An 18,983-nucleotide genomic window follows, 5' to 3' on the forward strand; every position below is an offset into this window, starting at 1 on the left:
ACAAAAACTGCTTCTACGGGGCCACAACGTAAGATACAAGGTAATGGTGCCTTTTATATTTTTTTGTGTTTCTTTGGATATAACGAATGGACAAATGGAGTCTTTAAACGCCTCAGATGTAAAGTTATTCGCTGTCAAAGTGACGCCAAAATGAATAGGAGTCAATGGAATGCTAACAGCAGGTGGGGGTCCGCTAGCCAATGGCGGCGCCCAGGGATGCTTCAATAAAATATGAAACCATGCCCCTCTGCGTGTTACTTGTTTGAGATGAGCAAAATCTGTGCAGAACGCAGCCAGACCCTCTTGATCACCAGCGGGGCAGGGTTTCATATTTGCTAGAATATTTACATTGGCCAGCGGCCCACCGGGAAAGGTCCCGGTGCTCCAGGTGGCCAGTCCTCCCCTGCCTGATGTTGTTGACACTGTGTGTGTGTTAGGGAGGAGAGGTGACAACACAAAACCTCGCGCCGTCATCATGCAGTCCTCACGGGTTATCTGCGATGCCTTATGGAAAGCTGCACAGTTTCTCAAAGACAACAACCTGCGCTTCGCAGAGGATCTGACTTCGCTGGACCGGGAGAGACTGAAGAGCTTGTGGCCGAGAGTGAGAGAGGCGAGGGTTGCTGGAAAAATGGCTTATTATGTAGGGGCGCGTGCGTTTATTGAAGGTGTGGAGATTACTTTGTGAGTTCCATCGTGAGGATCGTGTACTCTTTTGTAAGATGATGGCTGTTAACTGTCACTATGGCGTTTGATCTATCGTCCTACTACAGCTGGACCTGTAAGTTTTAAACTGGTCTGTTAAGCTCTGTTCATCTCAGCTTTTTTCTCATCTATCAGTCAGTTTTGACTTTTTGCCTTTGTTTTGAATCGAACAGCTGTTCATTGCTGTTTGTTTTTTCAATGTCAGTATAGTTCATTTCTCTTAATGCCAGGGGTCTAAGAAACAATGTGAAGCGCAAAACCCTCTTTTTGTTTGTTAAAAACCATGGATCAGACTTTTGCTTTTTTCAAGAAACCCAATCCACACAGGACGATGTTAAATTTTGGAGGTCCCAGTGGGGCAGTGATATATGGATATCTCACGCACAGAGCGATCAGCACATGTCACCATTAAAAAAATAAAAATAAATAAATAAAGTTTGCTGGTGAGATTCTACACGTTGACAGTGATCCAAAGGGCCATTTTCTCTTATTAGTGCTTTCACTTGGTCAGACCATCTCAGTGTTATTAAATGTTTATGGGTACAATTCTTCTATAGAAAATACCACTTTAATGGACCATATCAGTGAAAATTTATAGTACTGGATAAATACCCCAATGCTGTTGTTATTTTAGATGGGGATTTCAATATGGGTTTAAACAGTGATTTAGATAGGTTTTCCCCTAGAGCTGCTTCTATAAGTCCTATTATGTATAATTTCATGTTGCATTTTTGTGTTGTTGATATATGGAGAGAAATGTAAAAGAAATTTAAATGTATCCACAGCAGAGACTCTATACGTGGAGCAGCAAGGACCACTCTAAGCAGTCCCGAATAGATTACTGGCTCATTTCTCAAAGCCTAAGAAATAGTTGTAAATCAGTCAGCATTCATGCTACACTTCTTACAGATCAACAGTGCAGTCTCACTTAGGCTTTGTCTTTCTGCATCCCTTGATCTCAGATCGATTGGAAATTGAGCAGTACTGGAGAAGAGCTTTAGTGTTAGATTCATGCTGTTGCCAGTGGGAGCTGTTAAAGTTTGAAATTAGTAAATACTTTAGAAAATTCTGTAGTAATTTAGCTAAACTTAAGAGAGCAGAAGAAAATAAGGTGGTGTCTAAAATTGCAATACTTTCTTTTAAACCCCCAGAGTTGTTTTCTGAATCTGGTAAGCTTGAGTATGCTGACCTGCAGTCTAAATTAGATGAGATGTACACTTATAGGGCACAGGGTGCTTATATTAGATCTAGACAAAAATGGCTGGAGGAGGGAGAATGTGACACAGCATATTTTTTGGGATTAGAAATGAATCGCGTAAGTACTTCACTAATTGAAACTCTCAATATTGAGGGGACAGTCACTAATAATCCTCAGTCAATTGCACATTTCTGTGCTAAATTTTACAGTAATCTGTATATAAAAAAAAACATTTTCGGAAGAGGCAGCCCATACTTTTCTGGAGTCTGTTAAAGATTGTAAGACTATCTCAGGCGATGACAGAAATCTCTGTGATAGTGAAATTACTTTATCTGAAGTTAGTAACTCAATTCTAGAACTTAAAAACAATAAACCTGGCTTACTTAAAATTGTCTCATTTTTTACTTAAGGTTTTTGAAGAAAGCATACAGATTGAGGCTCTCCCCCTGACTCTCACTCAAGGCTTTATTACTTTAATTCCGAAGCCTAAAAATGATTTACTCTAAATTGACAATTGACCCATTTCTCTGCTTAACAGTGATTATACAATTTTAGCTATTATGTTTGCTAAAAGAATAAAATCTGTATTGGGATCTGTTATAGATGAGACCCAATCTGTTTTTTTGAACAAAAGACACATTGTTAACAATATAAGGTTGATTTTCGATTTATTAGATTATTCAGACTTTATTCAGAAGGACGGCTTCATTCTTTTCTTAGATTTCTATAAGGCTTTCGATTCTTTAGAGCACCAATTTATTATTAATTCATTAGATAAATTTGGTTTTGGGGACATGTTTTGCCGAGTAATTAAAACCCTTTACAATAATGAAGTGCTTCGATTAAATTACTTCACCGAGGTTTAGTTTATCCAGAAGAGTGAGACAAGGTTGTCCCCTTTCTCCCTATTTATTTCTTCTTTGGGTACTCAGGGTATCCGTGTAGCAGATCAAGAAATATTTATAAGTCAATTAGCAGATGACAGTGTCTGTGTCAGTGTCAGTGTCATCATGACACCACTCATTACATGACTAAATACTTTTTAGTAAAATAACTTTTCATGACTAAATATGTTTTGCAGGCTATGCTCTGGACAAATATATATCTAATGTAATTTTTTATGTTCTCTCTCCACACACACAAAGCAAACGTTTTTGAATATGGGAGCATGACATGTTTTAGTATACCGTGTAAATAACTTATGTATCAAAGTACCATATTATTACCATCATTGTACCATGGTGCCCTCAAATAACTGTTTGTTAGGGGTGAAAAAAATTGGCTAATATTCCTGTTCAACTTCATTTTTCAGGATCACAATAGTTAAAGACACCAAGGTGCCAAATGCATGTCTGTTTACACTGAATAAAGAGGATCACACACTGGGGAACATCATCCGGTCGTAAGTGCACACGCATCTGATGGCCAAACATATCCTGAGTCATTGTGGGAAGCTGTGGCCTAATGGTTAGAGATTCATTCTCATAATCCAAAGATTGTGAGTTCGAGTCTCTGGCCGGCAGGAATTCTAGGTGGCTGTATGGTTATGTCACTTTTTACTTTCACTTTTGTGATCACGGTGATGCTCTGTTGGTTTGTATATTCAACCTTTGACACTTTTGTGTAAGGCAACTGCTGAAGGACCCTCAGGTGCTGTTTTCTGGATATAAGGTTCCTCATCCTCTGGAGCACAAGATAGTGATCCGTGTTCAGACGACACCAGACTACAGTCCCCAGGAAGCCTTCACTAATGCCATCACTGATCTGATCAGTGAACTGTCCCTTCTGGAGGAGCGATTCAGGGTATGTGACATGTACATAGCATTCAGTTTCAGTTAGCACAAAACATTATATAATATTACAATATGTAATATAGCCTATTTTAACTATATATATATATATATATAGTTAATAAGGAAGCACTAATATAAGTAATAAATATGGTAATATATTATTCTAATATGATTATTTCTTTTACTGGCATATATAATAAGTTCTCTATAAATTATGTATTAAGAGGTATGTATAAATTATAAAACACTATGACAAGGTAATATTTAACTTAGGGTTATTTATATATTTTATTTATTACATGTTATATCTCACACATGGAGTGGCATTTTCTATAATGTCTAAATTCTAAATCAAAATACATATCTGATATGACTTAATGTATAATTAGCATAAAACAAACAATATAATTCACTTTTAAAATGATAAAAAAATGTACTTAATTAAAATGAATTTAAAAACAGTTAGAAAATGATTTTACATTTAAAAAAACTGAAAATTAAATAGTGCAATCAGTTTGGACATTGCACAGTGCTCATTCAATAAATGCACTGCTAAACGGATGAGTTTTAAGTCTAGATTTAAATGTGACTAGTGTTTTAGCACATCTGATCTCTTCTGGAAGCTGATTCCAACTGCGGGCGGCATAATAACTAAAGGCGGACTCCCCTTGTTTTGTGTGAACCCTTGGTATTTCTAACTGACTCGATCCTAGTGATCTGAGTGGTCTGTTAGGTTTATATTCAGTGAGCATATCTGCAATATTTTTCGGTCCTAGGTCATTTAGTGACTTATATACGAGTAAAAGTACTTTAAAATCAATCCTAAATGTAACTGGAAGCCAGTGTAAGGACCTGAGGACTGGATATGCTCAGATTTTCTGGTTCTAGTCAGAATCCTGGCAGCAGCGTTCTGGATGAGTTGCAGCTGTCTAATGGTCTTTTTGGGAAGGGGCGGGGAGGAGCCCATTACAATAGTCCACCCTGCTGGTGATAAAGGCATGAACAAGTTTCTCCAAGTCTTGGCTGGAAACAAAACATCTAATTCTTGCAATGTTTTTGTAAATGATAGTATGCTGATTTAGTTACTGCTTTGACATGACTACTGAAACTAAGGTCTGTCTCCAGAATCACACCAAGATTCCTGACTTGATTTTTAGTTGTTTGACCCCTAGAGTCAAGGTATGCATTCACCTTGAAAACTTCATATTTGTTTCCAAATGCAATGACTTCAGTTTTTTCCTTGTTTAACTGAAGAAATTCTGGCACATCCAACTATTAATTTCATCAATGGATTGGCAGAGGGAGTCAATGGGGCTGTAGTCATTTGGAGATAAGGCTAGGTAAATCTGGGTATCATCAGCATAGCTGTGATAGGCAATTTGGTTCTTTCTCTTTATTTGACTTAGTGGAAGCATATACAGGCTAAACAAGAGCGGTGCAAGAATTGAGCCTTGTGGTACTCCACATGTCATGGATGTCCACTTAGACTTATGCTCTCCTAGATTCACATAATAGCCTCTCCCTTCTAAGTATGACCTGAACCATTTGAGTACCATCCCAGAAAGCCTGACCCAGTTTTCCAGTCTCTGTAGAAGTATGTTATAATCAACAGTGTCAAATGCAGCACTGAGATCTAGCAATACCAGCACCGATATTTTGCCAGTCACAATTTAAATATCATTATCTTAATGAGTGCTGTCTCTGTGCTGTGATGTGGTCTAAAACCAGATTGAAAATTGTCCAGGTATCCATTTGAGTTTAAGTATTTGTTCAGCTGATTAAAAACTACCTTTTCTATAATTTTGCCTATAAAAGGAAAATTAGATATTGGTCTAAAATTGTTGAAAATTGTGTTATCAAGATTGCTCTTTTTCAGGAGGGGCTTAACAACTGCAGTTTTTAGGGAGTTTGGAAATGTCCCAGAAAGAAGTGAGGTGTTCACCACTTCTAAAAGATCTGCTTCTAAACAGTTAAGCACACTTTTGAAAAAAGATGTGGGAAGTGTGTCAAGATAGCAGGTTGACGGTTTTAGGTGCTGCACTGTCTTCCAGAATTTTTCTATCAATTGGTTCAAAAATAGACATAGTATCTTTTTGATATTGTGGCCTAATCTGTCTGACCTCTGCATTACTTGAGGATGTGCTAATCGCCTTCCTGATATTGATGATCTTGTCAGAAAAGAAGGAAGCAAACTCATAACAATGGATGAAATGTTTAGACCCCTACTGATGATTAAATCTAGAGTGTGTCCACCTTTGTGTGTGGGTCCATGCACATGCTGAATCGGGTCAAAAGTGTTTAGAACCGTTATAATTTCTTTCGTAGTTTTGTTTTCTGCATTATCTATGTGAATATTAAAATCCCCTGCAATAGCAAAACAGTCAAACTCTGAGGAAATCATTGATAACATTTCTGTAACCTCTTCAACAAAGGCTGGAGAGTATTTTGGAGGCCTGGAAATAATAATAAACAGAATGCTTGGGGCACCTTTCAGCACAATCCCTAGATATTCATAAGACAAGTACTGACCAAATGACACTAGCTTGCATTGATAGACATCTTTAAATAGAGCAGCTACACATCCACCTCTCTTAACATTCCTGCAGACACTCATGTAAGTGAAGTTAGGAGGGGCTGCTTCATTTAGGATTGTTGCACTGTAGCTGTCTTCTAGCCATGTTTCATTTAGAAACATAAAATCCAGATTGTTTGTGGTTATAAAGTCATTGATTAGAAATGATTTATTTTTCGGTGAGCGAATGTTTAAAAGTGCTGTAGGCATTTGTGAATGTTGCTGTTATTATAGTGGGGACCCGACACATATGACTGAGAGCTGCTATCAGTTGTTTTTGGTTCACCTTCAGCAGATAGAGGGTTTGGGCCCTGGCGTTGTGGCAGTTGTCGGAGAGCTCTCACAGGAACAGGGCCCACAGGCTTTGGTGGTTGGGGGGCCCGCTGTTTTTTTATTGATATCTGCGGGCTTGCAGCAAATGAGTGAGAGAGTTAAGTCCCAGCATACACCAATTCCTCCATTTTCTATGAGAAGCACAGAAGTGGAGATGCTGGAGAGAGGGATAATGTGTCTGGTGAAATGGGCTGTGGCTCTGGTGTTTCCGGTGGCTGTGATATGTTGTCCTGGCTTCCCTGGCTGTTTTCCAGAAAGCCTTCCTTGGGTGGTGAATCTTTAAGCTGTTTTTGATACATCACAGTCTGTCTGTGAGGAGCTCTGTGGGCAGGGCTCAGCCGGGATAGTGTCCATCAGCAGTGCTTGTTTTGGCTGCATGGTGTTATCAGTGTCCTTGTGGGATATGTCAACCACATGATGACTCGGACCTGGTGTGTGTGTGCTGAATGGATTGACACTAGGGCTGTGACGGTATGGGATTTTTTCTTACCGCGGTGATGAAGCAACTGGACTTGTGATTTGGCGGCTAACCGCCCCCCCCCCCCCCAACACACACAAACACACAAAATCCCCCGGCGGTTGCGTCACACACTCAAGAACGCATGCAGCTTGTAATGGAAATGAATAATATGGAAATTAATAATTACAACGCAGTATTCTTTATTAACAAATAAACAAATAACAGTTACAGTTATACTAAATGGTAAATATTAATAATTAACTAATGATTAGGCTAAAGTTAAACTTTTTTCTTAATAATTATAAAGCAGTATTCTATTATAAACTAATAAACAAATTAAGATTTATATTAAATTGTAGCTAAATATTAATAGTTAACTATATAGGCTAAACATGAACAACCTTTTTTAAAGTGCAAAATAACAAAACAAAAAGTGAACAAGTGTTTGTCTGTAGGGCCGCTTAAGTGAATCGTGCTGCTGCTTTTATTTTTCCGTCTTCATGTTGCATGACAGGAAAACCAACATGTTAACCTTGTCAGGTTTCAGCGAGGATCTTAACGGGGTGACGATGTTGCCAGCGGCACTGAATACACGCTCCATTGGAGTGCTCGTAGCGCATATAGACATATATTTTCTTGCCACTTTTGACAGAAGAGGGAATCGAGCCTGATTATCCCGCCACCAGGCAAGCGGATCAGAGTGCAGATCGAGTGCTTCCTTCTGCAAATACCTTGTGACTTCAGTGTCTGCACGGATTCTTTCTGGAACCGGATTGGAGGATTGTGCTCTTCTCATTCCAAGCAGGTCCGCAAGATTCTTTTTTTTTTCTTGGAGGAGGAGAAGATGGCGCACTTTCTCCTTCTCCCTCTCCAGCCGCAGCGGCACTCATTGCAGCTTCTCCATCCCCGATATCACGCCGTTCTTCGGGCATTGCCAGCATCTCCTCCAGGAGCGCATCTTTAACGTCATCGCGTGGGTTGATGTCCTTGTGTCTTGCGTCAATGAATGAGGCCTTTGCCAATAGTTGCTGTGTTGCAGGTGCACTATATTTGTCTTTCAAGACTCCAACCATTTTTTTTTCAGGTTGCGCGTCAACTCCGTATCGTCATACGGAGCAAAAGATCCTCAGTTAATAACTGTAGGACTGGTTTAACAGAGGACGCTGTAACGGTCTTCTCGGAAGACAGCGCATCTGTAAAATCCGCAACCTTCTTCAGCGCTGCATTAATGGATTCGAGGACTTCGATGTCCTGCCACGTCGGTATCAAATGTTGGCTGCGCCGGTCATCCATCAAAACCCGCCTAATGGATGGGACTTGTTTAAGAACGCGCGCAACCATTTTCTGCTTAGTGCCCCACCTGGTAGGACAATCCTGTGAAAACACAATTGTAATCCCCAATTAGGCTATGTTTTTTGTCCTGTGCAATAGAATATATTTTTTTATACACCGTGCCACTGTCTCCTTTTCGCGACCAGTGCAATGTTCACATCAATCTGTATTTTGTAGCCTATGCCCTATAGTCCTATATATGATGCTATTATCCTTATTTTCCATTTCTTTATTTTTTATTTAATGTGTAGGCTATTTTTGCCATCTGTTGGGTTTTATCTTACGGAGCCCCGCACATTACATGCAGGAAAAAAAATAGGCTAAATCGTAGGCTACGTTTAGCATGTCGAAAGAACAAAGTAAATCGTCCGCGCGATTTTGCAAATCGAGGGAACGAAATAGTAAATTGTGCGCATTATTTATAAATCGAGGGAACGAATTAGTAGCCTAAATCGTGCTCACAATCAGAGCATTGATTGGCGTTTCCATAAGTTTTGCCCAGTTATTTACAGTAGGCTATTTTGTATTTCCTTATTTCGTTTCGTGTTCGCTTTGATAATGTATAATTATTACATCATAAACATATTAACAATAATATGAAATAACATTTATTTATATAACTTTTTTCGATATTGTTTCGTATTCGCTTTGAAAAATTATAATTATTATAAACATTAACAATAATATGAAATAACATTTATTTATATAACTTTTTTCGATATCGTTTTGTATTCGCTTTGAAAAATTATAATTATTACATCATAAACATATTAACAATAATATGAATTAACATTTATTTATAGATCACTTTTTTATATCTTTTGAGTTTAATATGAATTATACAGCAGGTTTTGTCACCGTTTGCAACCCTTTATTATGTAGAATAAATTGTTCAAAGTTTCAACATGTTGCGTTTGGACGAGTGCGTTTATATCCACGGACTGTTACCTGAAAAACAACCTCTAAAGAAAGTAGAATCGAAGTTTAGCACAACTCACCAGAACTAAGCAGTGTTGGGGCAGGTTGTGCTCAACTTGCTCTCTCTGGAGCTTTTTCTTCTTCTGCCAGCTCTGGGAGAAAGCCGTCACCAAATTTCTGCAGACACCCATGGCTCGGGCAGTGCGGTCCTTTTCTGACTTCATCGAATTGGTGACGGCTAAATGTAGATTATGGCCAAAGCAACTTAGCCATGTCCAGCCAAGCTTTCGGACCGCAGCCACAATATTTGCTCCATTGTCCGTTGTAATACAGACCAGTTTCCTCTCGTCCAGGGACCACTATTGGAAGGAGGACCTGAGGGCTTCCACCAGGTTGTCACCCGTGTGGCTTTCTGGCGTGAACACAGTCTCCAGGCATTTCGATTTTAGTTCCCAGTTTGCGCTGAGATAATGTATGGTCAGGCTCATGTATGGCATCATGTTTACGCTTGACCACATATCAGTTGTCACTGAGAAATAATCAACGTATTTTAAGTCCTGTATTATGCCGTCCTTCACTGACAGATACTTTTCAGGGATCGCTGTTTGAGAAAAGTACTTTCGGTCAGGAAGTACATATTGCTTATCAAATGTATGTAGCATGGCTTTGAACACTGGCTTCTCAACGGTGCGGAATGGCACCATTTCTTCAACCAGGTAACGAGTCACGCTATCAGTAAGCGCTCGCCACTGATTACTGCCTCTTTGGTACTTCGCACCTCTCACAAAGGCCTCGGAGACTCCCAACTGTCGCTGCTGGCCTGAGGTTGTAGCTAAGGTTGATGTGCTGCTGGTGCTCCCTAGTCCGGCAAACGCCACAGGATGGTTAATTCTCAGATGTGATCTTAAATTAGTTGTATTTCCTCGCGAGACGGATACTTTTGTGCGACAAATACGGCATACTGCCTTGTCCAAATTCACCGGCTCTCCCTTGTCATCTGACTCAAAGCCAAAGTGTGCCCAAATAGGTGACAAAGTATTGGGTTTAGACACTAAATTTGTGGCCATTTTTTTGAATAATGTCAGCTAGCGCTGTCAACGGTTATTGCCAATACCATATGAAGTGATAGCTACCGGTAGTTAATTACCTACTTGCAATTAAAATCTAACTAACTCCAACTGTTTAAGTTATGCTATTGTCTTTTATGCCCGTGTTTGTGTGTATTTAATTTAACATTATCTGTAAACATTACAAGTACTGAAACATGGCTAGCAGTTAATTAAAAATCTGACACACACAAAAAAAAATTCCCCATATGTTTAATGGACTGTCCCTCCCTTGCGCAGGATGCAGGCTTTTTCCCCAGAAGCCCTTGAACATAGGACTCGCGGAAAAAGTAAATTATTAGCAAAGATGAATGTATTTATAGTTCATATCACACACCATATGCAGTCCTGTAACTTTCAGCCCAAAAAAAAAAAATCATGTGCGGTGATGACCTCACACCGTGGTAGGCATCTCATTAATGCGATATTGCGGTGATGCGGTTATCGTCACACCCCTAATTGACACACTCTGCTGAAGGATGACGGAGGGAGAAGTAGATATTGTCCTTAAGCACTCTAGCACCAAGTTTGTTTGGGTGGAGGCCATCTGGTTTAAACAGTTGTCTATGGCCCCAGAAAAGATTGAAGTTGTCGATCAAATTCACTCCTTATATACTGCAAGATCTGACTGATGACTAATGTCTCGTGTTCCTTTGGGTCTCGCTCCCTGTTTGTGCCATCGATTTGTGTGGCGATCAGTTTCAGCTTGTTCCTCTACACTTGGTATAAACTGTTGAGATTCAGAAGATTCATGGGACTCACCAGCTGTATGCTGAGGGGGTCCATGACTACGGTCTGCTGAGTGTTCCGCCTGTTTTGGAAGTCCAGCAAGTAACTTTGTTTCAAGAATCACAATCCTTTGTAAAAGTTTACAGCAGTTAATGTAAGTATTATTTGATTTGGTGATCACTGGTTACCAACAATTGCAGCTCAATAAATTAGAATGTCATGGAAAAGTTAATTTATTTCAGTTATTAAACTCAAGTTGTGAAACTTGTTTATTAAATTCAGTGCACACAGACTGAAGTAGTTTAAGTCTTTGGTTCTTTTAATTGTGATGAGTTTGGCTCACATTTAACAAAAACCCACTGATTCATTATCTCAACAAATTAGAATATTGTGACATCCCAATCAGCTAATCAACTCAAAACACATGCAAAGGTTTCTTGAGCCTTCAAAATGGTCTCTCACTTTGGTTCATGATTTGGGGTGCAATGTCATCTGCTGGTGTTGGTCAGTTGTGTTTTCTGAAAACTGAAGTCACTGCACTCATTTACCAAGACATCTTAGAGCACTTCATACTTCCTTCTGCTGACCAGCTTTTTGAAGATGCTGATTTAATTTTCCAGCAGGATTTGGCACCTGCCCACACTGCCAAAAGCACCAGAAGTTGGTTAAATGACCATGGTGTTGGTGTGCTTGACTGACCAGCAAACTCACCAGACCTGAACCCCTTAGAGAATTTATGGGTTATTGTCAAGCGGGACAAGAGACCAAATAATGCAGATGAGCTGAAGGCCACTGTCAAAAAAACTTGGGTTTCCATACCACCTCAGCAGTGCCACAAACTGATCACCTCCATGAGCCCCTACAAAGTATTGAATACATGTACAGTAAATGAACATACTTTCCAGAAGGCCAACAATTCACTAAAAATGTTTTTTATTATTTGGTTTTATGAAGTATTCTAATTTGTGATAGTGAATTGGTGGGTTTTTGTTAAATGTGAGCCAAAATCATCACAATTAAAAGAACCAAAGACTTAAACTACTTCAATCTGTGTGCACTGAAATACATTAGTTTCACAATTTGAGTTGATTTACTGAAACAAAATGAACTTTTCCACGACATTCTAATTTATTGAAATGCACTTGTATTTCACATTTAAGGAGTTCTTCTGTTTCAGTACATATGATCCACACAATTATTAGTGAATGTGAACTTTTGTGTTGAGGAATCTGTGATGTATATTCCAGAAATGTATTTGACTTTTAATTTTTTTTTTTTTTATTGAAGGTTGCCATCAAAGACAAACAAGAGGGAATAGAATGAATACCATCACTATGGACTGAACTGTAAATCTTGAACTCGGTTTCTGTAATGGGCTACAATATTCCCATTTATTTATTTTCATAAAATATTATAAGGTCAGTTGACAAGTTCTCATAATGAATAATAAGAGATCTTTACCAGCTTGTAACAAAATAATTTTCTCTTCAGTGTCCCACTCATTTGTGATGTAGTTTATCTTTTGTTATTAATAAATTTACTTTTGTAATGAAATACAATGACTTGCATTTATTTGAATCTCAACATTGTGGCTTGATTGTGGCTTCGTGGGTTTGTTAACCTCGTAGCTTTCAATGTAGGAACTGTTTTGGACCTTCAGATGTTTCGAAGGGGACATATTAAAATGATGCACAAATGTAACTGGGTGGCTACTGGAGAGATGGAGAATATTAACTGTGGTTGTAAAGGAATAAGAACATGTTTGAGATGTGAGGCAGGGGAGTCTAAACAATATTTACTACAGAAGAACGAGCTGGTGAGTTCACCACGGAATGTGACCTAAAATGAGTCGACACAGTCGAACTGGGTTCTCCTCAGATTCAGACAAGGCTTTTTTCTTACCTGACTCTGTGTTAATAATAAGCTAAACACACTTTAGGTTAAAAATTTTGTTGACAGTAATGCCGTGTTTGAAATAATTCTCTTAATGCTCATCAAGGCTGCATTGATTTTATCAGAAATAAAATAAACTGCAACATTGTGAAATGCTACAAGTATTTTTCTGTTTTAATTTATAATTTTCTAAAATGTTATTTATAAATTGGATGGCAAATTCAAATTTTTGGCATCATTTTACTCCAGTCTTCAGTGTCACATGTTCTTTCAGAAATCACTGTAGCATGATGATTTGCTGCTCAAGAAACATTTCTCCTGTTGAAAACAGTTATAAATGTATGTACTGTCACTTTTGATCAATTTAATTCAAACTTGCAGAAGTATTGTTTTCTTAAAAATATTAACCTAATCAAAGTTGTCCTAAGACAAGAACACATTCTGATTTTAGGTTTTAGGATAACTTTGATCCACTTCGAATGTTGACTACTTAAAGGGTTAGTTCACAGAAAAATGAAAATGACTCACCCTCATGTTGTTCAAAACCCGTAAGACCTCCGTTTATCTTTGGGACACAGTTTAAGATATTTTAGATTTAGTCCGAGAGCTCTCAGTCCCTCCATTGAAAATGTGTGTACGGTATACTGTCCATGTCCAGAAAGGTAAGAAAAACATCATCAAAGTAGTCCATGTGACATCAGAGGGTCAGTTAGAATTTGTTGAAGCATCGAAAATACATTTTGGTCCAAAAATAATAAGTAAAATCTCTGCTTTCAGGTGGAGCAGCATCTACTACAGAGCCCTAGTTCTCTGATAAGTTATGTGAAATCACCTTCATAATCACAGACGATATAATCATAAGATTATGAAATCGACAAAATCGTTTGCGATAATGACAGATGTTTGTGTCTCTTCGCAGTGAATTACGGCTCTGTGTAGTAAATGCTGCTCCATCTTAAACCATGTGAAAATACCACATTTAATAACATATTTTGAGTATTTGAAATAAATCCTTCTATGAGATTATGTGGCTTCTTAAACAGAATAATTAAGGCACACAATATTTCATTGTAATCTAAGCAGTGATAAGGGCCATGTCAATTAGCATTTCCTTATGGATATCCTTTTTACTATGATTAAAATGTTATTAATAAGAATATAAAGATAAACCATATATTGCTGTAGTCGTGTGTTTATTAGTCACATTGAAACAATAAAAGCAGTTAAATCTTCTGTTTATTCATTATTAATTTCAATTAATTCTGCAGCCTAAAATGATCTGTTGGGTATTTTGTGCTGAAACTAAAAAGGGGCATAATAGGTGCCCTTTAAAACATTCTGATATTTCTTTGTAAACTATTTAAATTTTGAATACATACAGTATGACTTTTCCAACAAGTTAGTTTTTTGAATTGGATGAGTTGAAAAGAAGAGTGATGGAAAAGCAGTCAACAGTGCATAGCATATGGGAACTGCTTTAAGACTAATAGAAAACCTAGCATGCATCTTAATGTTTTGATAAGTGTTTTGACAACTTGATATTATTCTAAATTATTGGCCAAAACATGTGTGTGTCCCACTGATCTATATATGTTCTATTATATTATAGATCATTGATGTGCCCAAACTTTTGAGAGATGAACCAGTGTTTGAAATTCTTTATGTCCATACCTCAAGATCAGATCCATTGCAGATAAAGAACTTAAACATTTCATGTTGATTGCTACACACCGCCTATTTAAGTTAATGAAGAAAGATAAGCCAGCCTTAGATGCTTATCATAGGAACAAGATTTACTTAACATCTCTGAGAAAACCTCACCACATGTAAGGGAGTTTGACCGTGAGCATCAGAAACATTAAAACTGACTCCAGCCTTCTTCCATGCCTCCATCTGTTCTGTGTCTCCAAGGAATGCAAGACCGAAAAACACAATCCATATTAAGAAGACATTGCTTCTTGAAAAATTGAGGATTTTTCCAAACATGCCCCTGCAGAAATTAACAGCTCCACCGCCTCCAAACTCCTAGTCATTTAAAAGGTTAATCAGTAAACATGGGCATGCAACCGGGTTGTAAACTAACAGGGGTGGGGGGGGGGGGGTTGTAAACTAACAGGGGTGGGGGGGGGGGGGGTGTAACCCTGCATACATTTCTGTTGCATTTGATGTGAAATGTGAAAATTACATCAAGATCTTTTCACATTGCATCATGTCTTTGGGGTTTGTTTTGTTTTTGTTTTTTTTGCAGCATTTAATTTTTAACCAATCATATATTTCTGTTGAACTGAATTCTGCACTCACTCATAAATTCTTTCATTATAAACCACGCAAGCAAATTCATTGCAAGTAATTCTTTGCACAGTTTAGACCGCTTCAGTGATTCTAAAATGAGTTTTTTCAAGTGTATATAATTTGCGTTAGATTCAGAATTCTTCATTGTTTTATGATTGCTTTCTGTATGTAATTGATTGTAAAAAAAAAAAAAAAACAATCAATGTTTATAAGTGCTTCTTAACTGTAAAGCCAGAGTTTGATGGGCTGTTTCCCCAAACACAAAAACATGTTTTGTATGTAATCTATTAGTCAACATTAATAATCATTCTTACAATATTAAGAGCAATAATCAACAACAAAAATGTAGTCATAAAATTGCAGCCCTACCATGAAAGCAGTTCCTATTTTTAATATAAATTTATATCCTTTATATAGTCTATTTACTGTATATTATTCATTTATAGTGAAAATACATGTAGGCCATATTTGAGCAACATTAAACAGTCAGTGTGTATGTGGTTTCTGTTCTACCTTTGCAGTAAAAAGATGGCAATTGTTTTGGTATATTATTCTGATATATTTAAGTAAATGATTATATTTAACTAATATAAAAACAATACAGAAACCGTTACTATGGTAATTATAAAAACTGCACATACAAAGGCAAAAAATGCCCATTGAAATCAGTTCCAGAGGGCAAATATTCCCCCTTAAATGGATACGTTCATTTCTGACCTTGTTATGCAATGTACATCCAGTAAAACACAAAATGTGAAAAGTACTTGCAGCGTATGGCATCTCGAACAGTCAGTGGCATTCACATCTCGAGACATCAGCCCCCTGCCATAAGAAAAATCCCACAAATGCACATTTATGGAAATTGTAATATATTAAAAAGCTAGTTATGTACTTGTTTTAAACATTACTTTGTGTAATATACCCTTAAAGCCCACACTTTGTTATTTTTATTTCCATATTTTTACACTGATAAAAATTAATATTAAAAATAAATATTATTTTTATGAATACTTCAATGTTTTATTGGTCAATATCTGAACAACAGATATACATGCATGTACAGTCGTGGCCAAAAGTTTTGAGAATTAATTAAATATTAGTTTTCAAAAAGTTTGCTGCTAAACTGATTTTAGATCTTTGTTTCAGTTGTTTCTGTGATGTACTGAAATATAATTACAAGCACTTACAACATACGTTTCAAAGGCTTTTATCGACAATTACATGACATTTATGCAAAGAGTCAGTATTTGCAGTGTTGGCCCTTCTTTTTCAGGACCTCTGCAATTCGACTGGGCATGCTCTCAATCAACTTCTGGGCCAAATCCTGACTGATGGCTACCCATTCTTTCATAATCACTTCTTGGAGTTTGTCAGAATTAGTGGGTTTTTTGTTTGTCCACCCGCCTCTTGAGGATTGACCACAAGTTCTCAATGGGATTAAGATCTGGGGAGTTTCCAGGCTATGGACCCAAAATTTCAACATTCTGGTCCCCGAGCCACTTAGTTATCACTTTTGCCTTATGGCACGGTGCTCCATCGTGCTGGAAAAGGCATTGTTCTTCACCAAACTGTTGTTGGATTGTTGGAAGAAGTTGCTGTTGGAGGGTGTTTTGGTACCATTCTTTATTCATGGCTGTGTTTTTGGGCAGAATTGTGAGTGAGCCCACTCCCTTGGATGAGAAGCAACCCCACACATGAATGGTGTCAGGATGCTTTACTGTTGGCATGACACAGAACTGATGGTAGTGCTCACCTTTTCTTCTCCGGACAAGCCTTTTTCCAGATGCCCCAAACAATCGGAAAGGGGCTTCATCGGAGAATATGACTTTGCCCCAGTCCTCAGCAGTCCATTCACTATACTTTCTGCAGAAGATCAATCTGTCCCTGATGTTTATTTTGGAGAGAAGTGGCTTCTTTGCTGCCCTTCTTGACACCAGGCCACCTTCCAAAAGTCTTCGCCTCACTGTGCGTGCAGATGCGCTCACACCTGCCTGCTGCCATTCCTGAGCAAGCTCAGCACTGGTGGCACTCCGATCCTGCAGCTGAATCCTCTTTAGGAGACGATCCTGGCGCTTGCTGGACTTTCTTGGACGCCCTGAAGCCTTCTTTACAAGAATTGAACCTCTTTCCTTGAAGTTCTTGATGATCCTATAAATTGTTGATTTATGTGCAATCTTAGTAGCCACAATATCCTTGCCTGTGAAGCCATTTTTATGCAACACAATAATGGCTGCACGCGTTTCTTTGCAGGTCACCATGGTTAACAATGGAAGAACAATGATTTCAAGCATCACCCTCCTTTTAACATGTCAAGTCTGCCATTCTAACCCAATCAGCCTGACATAATGATATCCAGCCTTGTGCTCGTCAACATTGTCACCTGAGTTAACAAGACGATTACTGAAATGATCTCAGCAGGTCCTTTAATGACAGCAATGAAATGCAGTGGAAAGGTTTTTTTGGGATTAAGTTCATTTTCATGGCAAAGAAGGACTATGCAATTCATCTGATCACTCTTCATAACATTCTGGAGTATATGCAAATTGCTATTATAAAAACTTAAGCAGCAACTTTTCCAATTTCCAATATTTGTTATTCTCAAAACTTTTGGCCACGACTGTATGTGTATTTATTAATGTACACATGTAACATACACACACATTTTATGTAAACACACTTTTATTTTGGATGCAATTAATTGCAATTAGTCTGTTTGAGAGCACTGATAGATAGAGTCCAGTTTCTGATTACATAAATTAACTTTGTTAACACCAATTAATGTTTAAAACAAGTACATAACTAGCTTTTAAATATGCATGAGGTGGTCAAACCATCTTCGACCTGATGCTATATTCATAAAATGTTTCTAAAACCAGGTCAGGTGAAACTATAAAGCAAAGCATTTGTCTAGTCCATAATAGTACAGACATGACAGGAAACAGTAGCACTAACCATCCTCACGTTATTTGTCCCAAACCAGCCGAGGAGAGGAGAGGATGCTACAGCAGACCAATATCTAACAATTTCCTCAGGGATCTCTTTTCTTGACATATGAACTCCCATAATGAAAGAATAATATGCTAGTCACACAGGTTTGTAAAGGTCAAGCATAACTCGTGTACTCGTGAATGGATCTCGGGAAGCAACGTCACTGCGCTTTGCATTCTGGGTAGTCACGGCCATACTTCATTCAACGACACGTTCATTCAGCCGTCATTGAATTAGTACACCGCAATAATAAATAATGATATGATAATGATAATGACGAATAATGATCAAGTGTAAGATTACATATAAAGAAAAACTCAACAAGAAAGCAAAGTTGCGGTAACTTTACTCTAAAATCAAGACAATCAATGAACTCGATCCGTACGTACTTTGCTCAAATGTGTACGCACTGACAATACAAACAATTAAAAAAGTATAAATCTCTCGAGGCCCACCTGCAATTTACAAAAGGATGGGTGTAGGACCTTCAGATTTTCCGCGCCAACAAGCAGAAAATGGTTGTTCGCACAAAGATATGTAATAAATCGCACATTCCTGAGACATTTCTTAATATCAGCAGCACCTTTTAGTCATGAGGGGTTTTTTTTCTTACTGTTTATCTATCTGGCTGCCCCTGGTGTGTGTGTGTGTAACATTTTCCATC

At 38.0% G+C, this 18,983-nt stretch overlaps 2 protein-coding genes across 2 annotated transcripts in view; both read left to right on the plus strand.

The window, feature by feature from the left end:
• The first annotated feature begins 475 nt into the window (after positions 1 to 475).
• LOC132140192 (DNA-directed RNA polymerase II subunit RPB11-a-like) lies at positions 476 to 12,488 on the plus strand. The gene is made up of 4 exons (XM_059548999.1): positions 476 to 604; positions 3,202 to 3,305; positions 3,532 to 3,706; positions 12,434 to 12,488. The coding sequence occupies exons 1-4, from the start codon at positions 476 to 478 to the stop codon at positions 12,467 to 12,469; spliced, it is 444 nt and encodes a 147-aa protein (XP_059404982.1). The 3' UTR covers positions 12,470 to 12,488.
• Positions 12,489 to 13,317: 829 nt separating this feature from the next.
• Positions 13,318 to 18,983, plus strand: part of LOC132140889 (alpha-ketoglutarate-dependent dioxygenase alkB homolog 4-like) — a 62,598-nt gene continuing 56,932 nt past the window's right edge. The window contains exon 1 of the mRNA XM_059549942.1: positions 13,318 to 13,378. The gene's annotated coding sequence lies outside the window, so the exon portion shown is untranslated. The remainder of the gene's footprint in view (positions 13,379 to 18,983) is intronic.

The sequence above is a fragment of the Carassius carassius genome, chromosome 5, assembly GCF_963082965.1.
Source record: "Carassius carassius chromosome 5, fCarCar2.1, whole genome shotgun sequence".
NCBI classification, from domain to species: Eukaryota; Metazoa; Chordata; class Actinopteri; order Cypriniformes; family Cyprinidae; genus Carassius; species Carassius carassius.